This window comes from Musca domestica, unplaced genomic scaffold (genome assembly GCF_030504385.1).
Source record: "Musca domestica strain aabys unplaced genomic scaffold, Musca_domestica.polishedcontigs.V.1.1 87, whole genome shotgun sequence".
NCBI lineage: Eukaryota > Metazoa > Arthropoda > Insecta > Diptera > Muscidae > Musca > Musca domestica.
The window spans coordinates 2,755,283-2,771,361 of NW_026712423.1; the positions used below are offsets into that span (position 1 = coordinate 2,755,283).

General features: G+C 34.2%; 1 protein-coding gene across 1 annotated transcript in view; it reads left to right on the forward strand.

Annotated features, from left to right (window-relative positions):
* LOC101890721 (uncharacterized) overlaps positions 1-15,115 on the forward strand; it is a 293,996-nt gene extending 278,881 nt beyond the window's left edge. Inside the window, exons 7-9 of the mRNA XM_059131395.1 lie at positions 9,152-9,274; positions 9,411-9,588; positions 13,287-15,115. Coding sequence (XP_058987378.1) covers positions 9,152-9,274; positions 9,411-9,588; positions 13,287-14,623 — 1,638 coding nt within the window. The 3' untranslated portion in view covers positions 14,624-15,115. The remainder of the gene's footprint in view (positions 1-9,151; positions 9,275-9,410; positions 9,589-13,286) is intronic.
* Positions 15,116-16,079: the final 964 nt, after the last annotated feature.

The following is a 16,079-nucleotide window of genomic DNA, read 5'->3' on the forward strand; positions in this document are numbered from 1 at the left end:
AAATTTTGCAAACAGTATTTGTTTGGCCCAAGGACGAACCATTTTTAAATTGGTAATAATAGGATCAGATTTATATATAGCTCCCATATATCTTCAACAGATTTTGTGTTAATTGTGCGCAAAATGGCTAAAATAAATCCTAATGACCTGAATTTTGGCACATCCAACCGAACTCAGTCTAGAAGCAAGTTCATCAAACTTGGAGAAAATCGGTTCAGATATAGCTATAGATCCTATATATATGTTTCATCCGATTTGGTGTTTAAATCCCCCACATTCGGAATATGCACCTCACCAGAATGATGTTTGGTATCACATATCAGATGCAGCCCAGAAATACCTCTGCCAAATTTTATAAAACTCGGTTCAAATTTGGATATAGCTCACATTTATGTATTCAGCCTATTCGGGTTAATTGTGCACCAAATGGCTAATATCAGTCTAAATGGCCTGAATTTTGACACATCCAACCAAATTCAGTCTAGAAGCAAATGCATAACATTTGCTGAAAATCGGTTCAGAATGATATATTGTACCATATATCTTATAGAGCTCAGAAATGCCTTTGCCAATTATTATCGAGATCAGCCAGGATTTGGATATACCTCCCTTATTTAACCTAATTCAGATTTCAGATTTTATTGTGCAAATAATGGCTAATATCTGCCCAAATAGAGTGAATTTCGGGATGTACGTTTATATTTTGAAATTTTTATATAATCCTTCTCAAAGTGATACAATGCACTCTTTAGCTTTGTTATTTGATATAAAATATTGAAATGCTTCCATCTAATTTAGTGAAAATCGATTCAGAATTGGATATGGCTCCCATATTTTAGTTTCCTCTGAAACCAAACTATAACTGCTCTAAAGCCAAATGGGGGTGGGATGATCTACTTCAACTAAATTCTTTTGTTACAGGAGCTCTACTAGATATGCATAGTTGTGCGGGATATCATACAATCGGCCCGTTCGACTCTTGAATTTTCCTTACTGGTTTAGTATTATTGAATGGAAATATTGGTATTGTTTACGCAAAATTTGTGGTCCATTTCACCCTCTTAATGCAATGAGCATCCAAATTATTGACTTCTACACTTTGCTAAAGTCAAACCCCAAATTGTGGCCAGTAGAGCAACTGGAAAATTAATAATTTTTCTCAGTTTTGTTGCTAACAATATTGCGATTATCTCCAAAAACAATTGACTTCTATTCTAACGCTACTCCTTACTCCATGTGAGATTTCGAGAGGATCGTGTCATAAATGCGACCTTTAGTGTGATTACAAATTACCCCTCGACTGGTCTATATTTATGACCTATTAAGCAAACTGCTAAATTTGCAAAAAAGTTTGTTTCTTAGCATTTAAATTGTGGTAAAATCAATTGTCCTCAATTTGGTTAAGCTGGAATCATATGCCCAAATTTCAGAACGATGGAATATTTTGTTTTTGAAATAGTATACCATCGTTAATAATTAAAAATACAAAGTTGTGGCCCATTCAGTTCCTTTAAAATGTCCATATTTGGAGGTAATTTTAAATCCAAGACCTATATTGGAGAGATCTCACAAGGATGTTTTTTTTTTTACCAATATCATTTAACCTAAAAAAATGTAATACAACTATAAGGGCTATAGCGTATCATCATTCAGTGAGAAAACAAAATAGTAATTGGCTATTCCAAATAATTTGGGACATAGAGGTTTGAATTCTAATAGAACACATTTTGTGTAAAATTGAATTAAAAACATTCCAGGTCCGATGATACTTTATATGGGGGTTATACACAATAATAGTGCAAGAACTTGGAATCTTCAAAATTCAGAAAATCAGGAGATACCGTTATATGGGGCCTATACATAAACATGGGTCGATATAGTCCATTTTCAATTTCGAACATATTAAAAGTACCAAATGCGCGATTTATTTATTTATTTTAAATATTGTGATCTCCATCCTGATTTTAACTGCCAAACGATTAAATGTACAGGCTAACGATCAAATATACAGGCGGCGAAGCGCTTGCTTGAGGTGATCGACATTTTGATATTTTTTAGTATCAACCTTGCTTTCCAACATAATCCAGACACAATAGTCCAACGGATTAGCATCCGGAGATTATGGTGGACATTGTAATAACTTTTTTTCTGGAAAAGTCTCACCAGCATGGTTTTGTACGTTTGTAAACAATGTAATGAGCTGTCACATCAATAATTTTAACAGCTGACGGACGAGTGGCTTAGAAATGACAGTAGTCTGATATTGGTTGCAGTTTTTTCAGCTCACCCTGTATATTTTTCATCGGATTTGGAGTTTAAGTCCCCCACATTCGGAATATGCACCCCACTAGAATGATATTTGGAATCAGATATCAGAGACAGCCCAGAACAACCTCTGCCAAATATTATAAAGATCGTTCAGATTTGGATATAGCTCCCATTTATATCTTTCGCGCTAGTTGTGCTCCAAATGGCCAATATCAGTCTAAATGACCTGCATGTTGTCATATCCAAAGAATTAAGTCTAGAAACAAGTACAGCAAACTTGTTGAAAATCGGTTCCGATATATATATATATATATGTCCTACATGAGAGCAAAAGTAAAATCAGTTGTCCTCGATTTGGTTTAGGCTAGGATCATGTACCAAAATTGCAGAAATATGGAATATTTTTTGTGAAAAACCCAAAACTATCCGTTAAAATTCAAAATACGAACTTGTAATTCATTCAGTTGAAAATGTAGATAGGACTTTTAAAATATCCGTATTTGGAAGTAATTTCAAGACCTGGACCTACACTGAAAGAAACAAGGATGTTTTATACCCAATATTATTTCACCGATGTAAATGATTACCGTGATTACAAGGACTAATGTCAAAATGTATACCCATATTAAAAACATATCCTATGCCCGTCATCATCCGGTGAGGATACAAATTACCAAATTATAGCCAATGTGGTTACAAATTGCGTCTATTCCAAATAATTTTAGACGTGGGGATTTTAATCCGCTGAGAACTCAACTTGTTTAGAATTTCGTCCGAAATATTCCAGATCGGAAGGTATTCTATATAGAGGTTATACGCAACACTAGTGCAAGAACCTGGAAGAACCTTCAAAATGCTGAAAACGAGGAGGTACCGTTATATGAGGGCTATATATTTTAAATCTCAAACGTCTTAGAATCATCAAATGCCAGAATTAATTATTTAACTTAAATATTGTGATCTCTATTTTTTTTTTCAATTAACATTATTGACCATGTTGATACAACCTGCATCATATGGTGGAAGGTATAAAAATAAGCTCAAAAGTGATTAAAACTATGAGAGTTTGGTTAAATCGACGTTTAAGACCCTAAATAGACCGCCAGTGAACACTAAGGAGCTTTTAATTAATTTTCTTTTTTATTGTAAATATATATACGTGTGTAAGCTCCCTTCAAGTCTATTTACATACGACGTTGCTCAACTTTCTTCATCAACAGATTCACATAAAATTAAAGTACTTTTGTGAAACAGAACAAGTTTTTTATTTAAAGTTTTATAACAGCCAATAATATGACAAATAACCTCTGGAAAACTTCTTCGGTTTGTGTTTTTTTTTTACTTTGTCGAACAATTCATCCTGAAAATTAAGTCAATTATATGCTTCTTCTTTATCTCTCTGTCTCTGACCACACATCCTAATGTCCCTAATCCCAGAGGAAACTTTAAGAACTTGCAAAGGCATTACATACGGTCATTTTTGTTTATTTGATTTTTTCGTATTTGACCAAGGAAAAGTTTTGAATGCTCTTTTTTTTGAACACAACTCACACATACAAAGTTGTTTTGCTACAAAAAACAGGCTCAAGATTTTTTTACATTTCGAGATTACTTTTTGACTCTCCATAGACCACAAGAAGAAGAAGAAGAAGACGAAAAAAGCCCAAATGAAGATAAACATTTAAACCAAACTCACAACAAACACAGAAATTTTTGTTCAAAGTTAATAAATTTTTAGCTAATGCCTGGCAGATATGTCAATGAAATCATCCTATGTCCCTCTTGCATTTCTACGCCAGCCCAAAAGTATGCTTCTGGGAGACAAATAACTTTTTTCATATTTGAAAATCTTTACAGAAATATTTCTTCCAAATTCTTAGTATAATTCAAAGAATTTCACATTGTCACTGGAGCGGGAAGCTTGTAGTGCCACATGAAATGCTCATAATTCATTAAGGTTGACAAGGACCTTCAAATACTGCTGATACCCTGCCGGAGTTCTGAAGTACTTTTTAGACATACACTCTCATATACATATATATATATATATTTTGGGTGAAGAACATCTTTTAAATCTATTTCAAGTACTACGATGGTTGTTTATTATCACTCTCAAGTGAGGATTTTTTTAATGTGAATGTGAGAGTGTGTGTTTGTGAGTTTTTGGTGAAATAATGGCATGCGGTGACGTTGGTGGTAAGGGAATATAATAAGGAATGTCATACGCTTTGTACGGTTTCTCCCAAAAGTATGCTTCAAAAATATTTAACAACCTCAACGATACAAACGCACAGACAGAGTGTTCATGCGTTTGTCTGTGTATGTGTGTTTGTGGTAAAGGACATAACAAAAACTGCGAGAAAGAAAAAATTTCCAAAAAGTACCAAGATGTTACAGTCGTCGTTGAATACTAATGCTGGAGGTAAACCAGATACTTCCTAGGATTCAAAATAAGAGAAAAGATGAATATGAAAAAAAGTGGAATAAATAAAAACGCATGGATAAATGTATGTTAGGACAGCAGGAACTTTAGAAAAGGTGGCATGGGGTGTGACAATTTTGGTTAAACCCCTGGAATGTCCTTTGTTGACAGCAAGTGTTTGAATGCGGGGGGTAGTATAATAGTAAAAGTTATTCATTTTTTAATGTCCTTCGGAAAAATTATTAAAAACGAAAGTTACTAATATTCTTAAGTATTTTGTATAAAAGTCTTAGATTTTTAGTCAGAAAGTTTATTAGTAACATCACATTATTTGCCATAAAATTCTTAAAAAAGCCAAAATCAAAATTTGAACATGAGGGTTTTACATGATATGATATTACAATTTGAGGGCATGACTTCCTAGAGGAGAATTTCTTACAATATCACTATTTTTTCATGAATTCCGCAAAATCTTCAGAAAGATTTTTAAGTATATTCTGAATAAATAAAAAAACCACACAATTTTTGGGCGGGAAGTCTTTAAAAATATTCTTAAAATATAAAAAAAAAGTAAGATATGATACCCTAAGATGTGATACCCTACTTAAGTCCAAACACTTTTTAGTGATTTATTTGGAATGATGTCATACTGTCCTGCACAAATCATGCCTTCGGTTTTTACAGGGGATGTTTTCCTCATATTTAATTTCCTCATAATTTAAATGTCATGCCGATAGGTATCAAAACAATTTTACACAAAAGTTGTAGTCCGTTTTACCCACTAAATATTATTCAAGGGTCGTCCAAAATGCTACACTTCTGCACTGTCCTAAGACCTAACCTCACGCAAAATTCCGTGTCGCTTCGTTTTTAATCGTGATAATTATTTTTGGTCTATTTGATCCCGTATATATACATCTTGAAAAACAACAGGCTTTAATTCCGACCCAAACTCTTTACCCATACAACATTTATTGAAAATCGGACGATAATTGTGATTTGAATATAATACTCCCAAAACATAGTGATGTAAGGTGAAAAAATATTACCAAACGTAAAATTCAATATTGTATGTCAAAATCCGTCCAGCCGTTCTCGAAGGGTCTAACTAAGTATTAAAAATATTAGCGGTTTAGTGGAAATGGTTGTATTTTCTACATACAAGTTATGGTCTATTTTACCCGATAAATATTGTTCGATGACAAAACAAAATAGTAGGCTTCTGACCAGCCCTAAACTAAATTCCATAATTTTTAATTTTGGCCAATCAAACTACGCCAACACATAGTGTTGTAGGGTATAAAAATGGGAAGACCTTGCAATACTTTATCAAATATATTGGCCTATGTTTTTGCGCAGAAATAAATTGTGAAAATACTTTGTGAAAAAATCAAATTGTTCTTCCGGAAAGCCATTGTTTAAACAATTCTAAAAAAGCCAATAAGGAAAGGTGAAAAGTCGGGCGGTCCTGGCTATTTGATACCCTACACCACTATACGAATTTAGCAGAGCTCCCGGCACAAAAAAGTGTATGTTTGGAATTTATGTGAAATAGATCATAACAACTATGAGGCTTATTTAAATGCGAATCATGGCTTTAAATTAGTCATATTTTTGGAAACTGCATCCAACTCTGAACCGATTTTCAAAAAATTTGACTTAGGCCTTTGTACCTCTAGTACCAAATAACGTTGTTGTATAGTGTATGATATGACTTCGATAGTAACTATATTAAAAAATATTTATGGGAGCAATAGGAATACCGGACCGAGTTTCACCTAATGGAAAAATTCGGTTGAATATGAAGAAATTTATCCAATTTGGGCATATATTACATTTATGGTTAACAATAAAGGTAAAATCGATTGAAGATGTATATCGAAGTTATAGATGAATCTGAACCGATCTCGATAAAATTTGACAGAGGCATTTTATAGCTGTATCTGATGCTCGGTATCAAATATCATTGTGGAGCGCATATTACGCATGTCAGGGACTTTAGTACCAAATCGGATGAAACATATATGGGAGCTATAGCTATACCTGAACCAAATTTCACCAAATTTTAAATACTTCTTTCTAGGATGAATTCAGTCTGAATTGCCAAGATTCAGTTCATTTGGGCTGATATTGGTCATTTGATGCACAATAAACCACATATCGGATAAAGATATATGTGGGAGCCATATCCAAATCTGAACCGATCTTGATATAATGTGGCATAGATATTCCTGGACTGAATCTTGTACCAAATATCATTCCTGTGTTGTGCGTATTACGAATGTGAGGGACTTAATCACCAAATCGGATGAAACATAAATATGGGAGGTATATGAAATATACATCTGAAGCGATTTTCACCAAATTTGATGTACTTGCTTCTAAACAGAATTCGGTCGGATGTGCCAAAATGCAGGACATTAGAACTGATATTGGACATTTGGTGCACAATTAATCCGCAATCGGTTAAAGATATATATGGGAGCTATATCCAAATCTGAACCGATTTTGGTACAATTTAGTAGAGGTATTTCGGGACTGCATCTGATATCTGGTACCAATTTAAATTCTTGTCGAATACATATTACGAATGTGAGGTACTTAAACACCAAATCGGATGAAACATATATACATGGGAGCTATAGCTATGTGCACTTGCTTCTAGACCGAATTTGGTTGGATGTGCAAACGAAATCGGTTGAAGACATATGGGAACTGTATCTAAATCTGATCGGATTATCACCAATTTTAAAAGGGTTCATCCTTTGACCAAAAAACATGGTTTGGAAAAGTGCATCCCAAGCGACCAGCATTTTGTTCACAAGAATAAATGGACAGAAGGACATTTATAAATGTTTAAGAAAATGCATGTTTTTATTCTTTAAAATATTTTCAAAAAATCACGATAATGTCCTTAAAATATCTTAATAAAATCCACGTGTGAGATCTTAAAATAATTTTAAAACCTTCATCAATTCCACATATTTAGAAAATATTAAAAAAAAATCTCTTCAGACATATGGCTATAGCCCTATATCATTTGATATGACCAAAACGTGCCTCGTCTTTTGGAGTTGATCTAGCTTATCTGTCTGGCTGGTTCGCACGATAACTCTTGAAGGGAGAATTTGATTTCGTCCAAACTTGGTACTTCGTTATATTATTATCGGCACATTCTTTCTTGTAATTCAACGAAAAAAGAACCTAATATTTGTATCAGAATTTGGTCAGATGCCAAATGGAGTATATTGGCCCACTACATCGGTACCTCCACATAAAGGGTTAAGATTTTGAATAACCATAACGCATATCAAAATATGTTTTAAAAAAGGACATAGGCTGAGGATATGCATCTATCGGTAAAACCGACTGATACTTTTGAACTTCGTTATTCCTTCCAAAAGAATTCTACGAATAAAAAATTCTGGGAAAGAATTCCACAAATGGTCAATACTGGACAAATATAGAAATTAAAATGCACAAAAATTTGACCAAATTTACCACTTTCTCCATTCTTGATTTAATAAAAAAGGTGGTGTTTTCAAAATTATAGGCATATTCGATGTTTGGGATTGTGCAAAATGTTTTTCATTTGTGAGAGAGGCACTTCAATTAATTGGTCTAAAAATATTGGGATTGGGGTCTTCTTCTGAATTTCGACTTTTATTGTTTCTCAGCTATTTTGATAATTTTTGAGAAAGCTACCCGAAAGAGGGGAATGTATACATCATTTCCACATTTGACATAATATTGACAAATTAATCATTTCGCCCCTTAATGGGGTAGGTACTAATGTTTCCATATTTAACACTTGCAAATACTGTGATGAAAGACATTTTAAAATAATCACATTCTCCGAGTATAAATGTTTTTGAAAACGTTGACCCTTTGTGGAGCAGATACGTGAAGGAGTTACTTAGTAGTGTTCTCTTTTTCACCTAACTTTAAGTCTGATATAAATAATATTGTGTGGTAAGATTAGGCTACAACTGCTCTTAGGGAAGTCCGAAATATCAAATCGGATGGGATTACTCTCATGTTTGAACCGATTACTATTTTGGATAAATATAAGCCTTATAAATACTGACTCTAACCAGGCATCCTGATGTAAAAAGTGAAAGTGAATAACAAGAATCTCCTCCATCCCCCAACACCATAAAATGGCAAACATAAAATTTGGTTAGCCCATCCAGAGAACCAGCCGAGCTACTCAAACAGTCAGCATTGGAGTAACCGCAATTGAGAATTTTTGTTTTACAACTTGTCCTCTGGTGAAAAATGCAAACGTAAACCAACAACAACAACGGCAACACTAATAAACACAAAATTCTCTCAAATCCACAATTTTACAGAAATTTGTAATTTCCTCTCACTTCCTTTGCACACACAGACACACACACACAAAAGCAACACCACACCACAAAACAACAAAAAATGATTTGGTTTCTTTTATTTTTACAGGTTCCACCGCATCACATCAAAACCTACCAAATTGAAAAATATGAACAGACCAATTTGGAATCGGTTATGAGTGCCATTCATTTTATGGTAACCACACAGCATTTTATCAAAGGACAAATGAGGGTAAGTGCAAGAAGTAGTGTTGGCAGTTGAAGGAAACCAGCAAAATGGGGGAGGCGACATAATGCAAATATTACTTTTGTTTTTGTGGTCTAAGCGAATTAAATTAAATGTTTTTTTTTTTTTTCACTTTTTCCAGCTCAAATGTACGGCGAGTATTTTCGATATATTCCGTGAAGAAATCGAAAGTGTCATTGAAGAGGACCGCCCCAGAATCATGGCTTCCGGTCGTTCATATGATGCCCACAGCTATCCTCATGACGACAACAGTGTGGGCTATGAGGATCACAATGAGTCGTATTTGACATATTTTTCGGGTAAGTTGGAGGAAAATAAGGGATAAAAGTGACAACAACAATACTAAAGCATAATGGATTAGGAATTACATTGATCTGCAAAGCTTTTTTAGGATTTTAACTTAATATGAAGAATAAAGAATAATTTGGTATTTTGGGTTGGTGAGAATATCAGCATTTCCAAACATCAACTCATTTAACGATAATTAAAGTTATCCAGGGTGTGGAATGTAAGAACTTAACTCCACGACTGAGAGAGTCTGATAATAATATATCGATAAGAATAAATAGCGATAAACGTATGACTAATTGGGGGACATATTATTCGATACGACTATAATCTCGTTGCTTAAATTATATAAAATATACAATCAATGAACCACTTGTTCAAAAACTCTTTCGAAATTAGAATGTGTGTGAAGATGGAAAATGTGAAATGAGGTCGCTAGCTTTTGGAGCCTCTCCTTGAATGAGTTTAAATTTTGAGTAATTTTGAAACCTTGCTCATCCAGATATGTCTGTCAATGTTACGAATGTTATAAATTTCCTACAACTGTAAAAAAACAAGTAAGCAAAGGATAGACGTGCGGGCCGACCATGTGATACCCTACAACACTACAATATAGTAGAAGCCAAAACCCAATTTGGAAGATTTCGCATTTGAAATTATGTCATAGAGCACTGCCCAGATATCACCCTTAGCTTTTTGACCAGGGACATTTGCCCAATATTTACGCAATCTGTCTTGCTGTTAGTTGTTGTGGTCCATTTTACAGCTACATATAATACAAAATGATAGACTTCTTCCCTGTTCTTAACACTCTCCTCATGCAAAATGCCGTGTCGATTGGTTTCAATTGTATGATCATGAAAATGTTACTATTTTTGGTTCATTTGAACCCCTAAATATGCGATATTTGGCTATATTCGTCAACGAAATCAGCATTAAAATGGCATAAGTTCGCCTTTTATGCATTTTGGATTTTACCTGTAAATTATTTTCAGCGTTTCGGAAGAATGGAAATGTTTTTATTCTTTTCACACAAAGGTAGTGGTTCCTATTAACCGCTGTCCTAAAATTTTATTTCATGCGAGATTTCCTGTTCTTTGGTTTCTACTTTACAATGGCTGCAAAATCAGGAACATTTATAGTTGTTGGTCCATTTCAACCCCTAAATATATTGCGGACATCTTTAAAAACAATAGTCCGAGACCTTCTGAACCTAACCCTAGCCTTATGAAAATTCTCGTGAGGATTACCCGATCATTATAATGTGCATATAATAACCACAACCCGTGTTGTAAGGTAAAAAAATATTACAAAATATACACTTCAATATAATAAGTCAATGGCAAAAGTCGCATGCGATAAAAAATATGAAAAATCCTCAGAATCAGAAAATCAGAATAGTATCTGAATTGACAAATTTTTTCAAAATGGCCATCCTTGATATATAAGCATTTTAGCTAACATCCCTTCCTTTGTATATATTTCACTGTATAAATCCGATACATTTGCTATCGACATCTATATAACTGTCACAACTGACATTTTCGTCCATTTGTGATCTTGCGAGGGATTAAAAATATTCTCGGTCTAATAAAAAATTTGACTTTTATTTAACACAAATGTTATGGTCTATTTCACCCACTAGATATTGCCCTATGACCATTGGAAAGCTTCTGCCCAGCCCTAAGCTGTAGCCCCTAGTATTTAATTGCGACATGTAGTGCAACTGCAAAATCAAAAAATATTTCTACTTTTGGTCCATTTCAATCCCTAAATATTATGCGCTCATTTCCAAAAGCAATGGGCTTATATTCTGACCATAACCATGCAAAATCTCGTGAAGATCTGGCCATAATTACGACCTGCAGAGTGATTACAAATTAACATGGACAGACGGACATACTTAGCTAAATCAGCTCAGCTCGGCGAGATAGGAACATCCATGTATAGCTTCCTATATTGGAAGCCATTATTTCATTATTTACGCATGTCGTTGAGATGAAATTTTCCATAAAATATTTTTTGGCCCAAGGACGAACCCTTTTGAAATTTGTTAGAATCGGTTTAAATTTAGACATAGCTCCCACATATATCTTCAATCGATTTCTTTTTAATTGTGCCCAAATGGCCAATATCAGTCCAAATGACCTGATTTTTGGCACATCCGACCAAATACAAACTAGAAGTAAGCCCATCAAATTTTGGCTATAGCTCCCATATGTATCTTTAATTTGATTGGTAATTTTAAGTCCCTCACATGCGTACTGCACAAGAATGATATTTGGCTCTAGATATCAGATACCGCTCAGAAATACCTTTGTCAATTTTATCGAGATCGGTTCAGATTTGGATGTAGCTCCCATAGATATTTTTATCCGATTTCAGGTTTTTTGATATTAGCCATTTGATGCACTATCAGTCAACATGACCTGAATTTGGCGAATTTCGATAGAATTCAGTCTAGAAGCAAGTACTTTAAATTTTGGTGAACATCGGTTCGTATATAGATATAGTTCCCATATTTATGTTTCATCCGATTTGAGGTCTTAAATCCCTCGCATGCGTAATATTCACTCCACAAGAATGATATTTGGTACCAAATAATTTTTGGAGTTCAAAAATACCTCTATACAATTTTATCGAGATCCGATCAGATTAGGATATGACTCCTAAATATATCATGATCCGATTACACGTTTATTATGCACAAAATTGTCGAAATCAGGCCAAATGGAAATAGGTACAAAATACCGCAGAGCAACATTCGGGCAGCGTGTGACGATTTCATTGGCCGCTTGAAGATCATAATTCGTGCCAAAGGTGACCAATTCGAATAAATCTAAACTTATTCTAAAATTGTATGCTATTTCCGAAATTTTTTGCGTTCGTTCATTAAAATTTAAAAAAATGTGAGAATCATGGCGTTTGTCTTTGTTGCAGTTTTTTATCTCACCCTGTATATGTTTCATTCTATTTGGGGTTTTTAGTGCCTCACACGCGTACTATGCACTCCTCGACAATGATATTTGAAGCCGGGCATCAGATATTGCTTAAAAATACCTCTGTCAAAATTTTATCGAGATCGGTTCAGATTATTAATAGCTTCGATAGACATCTTCATCCAATTTTAAGGTTATTGTCCACCTCATATGTAATATCAGCCCAAATTTAATAGATTTTTTCATATTCAACCGAATTTTACCATTTGGTGAAAATCGAAGTCATATCATGAACTATAAAGCAATATTATTTGGTTCAAAGTTGGTATGGTTTACTTCATTTAAACTTTTAAGTTACGCGAGCTCTACTAAATACGCACAGTGGTGTAGGGCATCATATAATCGCCGCAGTTTGACTTTTCCTTACTGGTTTTTTTCATGTAATGTGAATCTTAAACTTTAGTTTACTTTTACTAAAAATGTTGGTCGCTAACTTACCGAACATTTTCGCATAAACCGAAATTACAAACACTCTAATTTAACCATTTTTTTGTCGGTGTTTTCAAAAATGAGTTAGACAATAGCACATTTTTTGGTCTCGAAAATTTCGTGTGATTTATAATATTGTCATAACAAATTGCTCTAACTACCCAAAGCCAAGTCATTCTCCCACAGCTACCATAGAAATTTATATAAAATAATTTTCCTAATAACATTCCAATTAACGTTATAACAAACAATTCTTTTTCTCTCTCGTCTTTTTTCTACAGCTCCAAAGTCATCAGCATCGCCCCGGGCCAAGGCACCCTTTGCCATAATCTTCGAATACTTTCACAAGCTGTTGCCGGCATTATCGCTGAGGAAAATAAAAAATCATATATGCAACACATTAGCGACATTTATCATCGATATTGAAAGGTATTATGGGAAAATCACTCAAAATGTCATGACAACATATTGGCTGAAAATGGAGCAGGAGCTAATCAAACTAATAACAGTAATGGCCGTATTATTAAAGATATATCAACAACAACAAGAACAGAACAACAATGGTGGCAACGGAAAAACTTGCCACTGGTGGCGACAGATGCTGGGAAATGGCAGCAATGTTCTGGGAAAGATATTTTGTAGTTTCAAGAAGCAGCAAGAACAGCAACTGATGAAATCAACGACAATCATGAATGAATATGAGGACATGCATCAAGAGCAGAGGGAGCCACTGTTGGTGCAACAAACGAAATCTAACAAGGCACACTCTTATCTTTGCACACAGCAAGTCGGCGAGGGGGAAGGAGAAGCTACGGCCATTGATGTTCTTCTTGCTGCTCTACGTATTGATTGTCAGTTGGAAAATGAACAGTGTTTAGCAGCAAATCAAAATGTCATCAATGAAAAGGTCTTTTGGCATACGGCAACAGCAACAGGAGCAGGAGCATTGGAATCATTTTCCAATGTCGATTACCAGCAACATTGGCGGCAGCGGCAGCGACAGCAACAGCAGCAGATGTCACAAACACTTGACAATGTCCCATCAACAAATGCAACAACGTCTTTGGCATTCCCTTTGCAGGGCTTACCATTCGCCACAATTGCCATTGTTGTTGGAACTGGTGCTGGTGTAACGTTTGGTCGTGATAGTTTTCCATTATGTGAGGATGTCGACGATGCTGCTGGTGGTGGTGATGCCGATGATGATGCTTTCGTTGCAACTAAAAGCAATAACGCCAACTATATGTCAAGGGATCAAACATTATTGATGATGACTTCCAGTAAGAAGAGTGCCACGACCTATCTTAATAGCAGAAAATTACAAAGGGTAGCGGCAAAATTGGCAATGCAATGGTTAGAAGAAATTGAAGAAGAACCCTCACGACCATCACCCCCCGCAGCAGCAGTGACGACCGGGGCATTAGAAAGAAACCTGAAAAGTATGGCTCACAAAGGAAATGCAAAAGCAGCCCCATCATCAACGTCGTCGGTGTCTTTCTTGACATTTGCATTGCCCTCCCTCTACTTGAAGAAGGCATTTTCATTCTCCGCCCTTCCCCAGTTTCATAATTCTTATTTGATGACGTTTATTGGTAAATTTCTCTTACATCAATGCTGATGTTAAACGGATGATAAATGATATGTTTCTTTTTCACATTTATTTTCCCCATTCATTTCCCATTACCAAAACAAAACTCATGGAGAAATGTAAAAAAAAATGCAACACAACACGAAAAAAAATCTATAATTTCTATAAGCCAAAAAATATATATTAAAAAAGAAGAGAGAAATAAGAACTTCTATTCAAAATGCAGTTTATTTTTCATTCATACACATACACACACATGGGAGCGACTTATAACCAATTCCCCCAAGAAACCCTATTTAAGAAAAGGAAATAAGAATAAATCTTAACATGAAATGAAATAACAAAAAAAAAATATAAAAAATTAATTATATGCGCGCTTTTTTATGAAAGAATAAAAAAACCAATACAAACAACAAAAATAACACATTCACATAAAGTTGTATGTCTAGTAATTAAGTGTTATAAATGTTATTATTTTTCTTGTAAGAAAAGGAGGAAAAAAAAAATAAAAAACACAAATAGAGAAACAAACACAATTTATGTTATTTGTTAAAATAAATATATTTAAGAAATATGAAAAATATTATATAAATAATATTGATAGAAAAAATAAGCTTTTAGGAATATAAAAGGAAAATGTTTGGGAATGATATAGTTTTGATTATAATATGAAAGTTTCGAGTGAATTTTTTAAAATTATATTTAATATTGTGACAGGAAATTTAACAAGTAAAAAAAAATTAAGTTCTGCAAAGTTTTCATTTAGCCTTGAAAATTTTATGTGGCGGACCCTGTATCTTTTAGAAGAAGCTTGTGATGCAAAACTAAAACAAAAAACATGAAATCATATAGATAAGATCTTATCAGAGAATATGGCGATTATTGTTAACTTCAAATACGAAAATTCAAACAACGCTATTAAAAAATTTTGCTAAAATTATACAAATACAAAGTTTCGAGGGGGTTATGCGAAACGTGTACCAGCATAGATACCACTATGCAGGTCCATGTTATATAACAAAAAGTGGACCGATATCACCCATTTTCTGTACCAATGATTCTGGATGTAATCCAAAGACCTCTTTCACATTTTAAAGTTTTATCCCAAATTTCGAATTTAAAAGGTGTTTTTTTTTAAGTCCGATAGAACTTGAAATTGAAAAAAATAACACAAAAAAATTAAATTTTAATCAATTTTTATTTTATTCAAGAGATCAATACGTGACATTAACATTTGAAAATGATTTCGGTCATATGGGCACCGCGGCTGTTCTTGACGAAGTGCATTCTGGACGTCCAATTTTTGGCCACTTTTTCGAGCACTGCTGGTCGTATGTCACGAATAACACGAACAATGCTGGCCTCCAAGGCGTCAATTGTTGCTGGTTTATCAGCATAAATCATTGACTTCACGTAGCCCCACAGGAAATAATCGTAGCATCACTCGAAATCAACTTATCGCCAAATTTTGATTTCAATAAGTCGG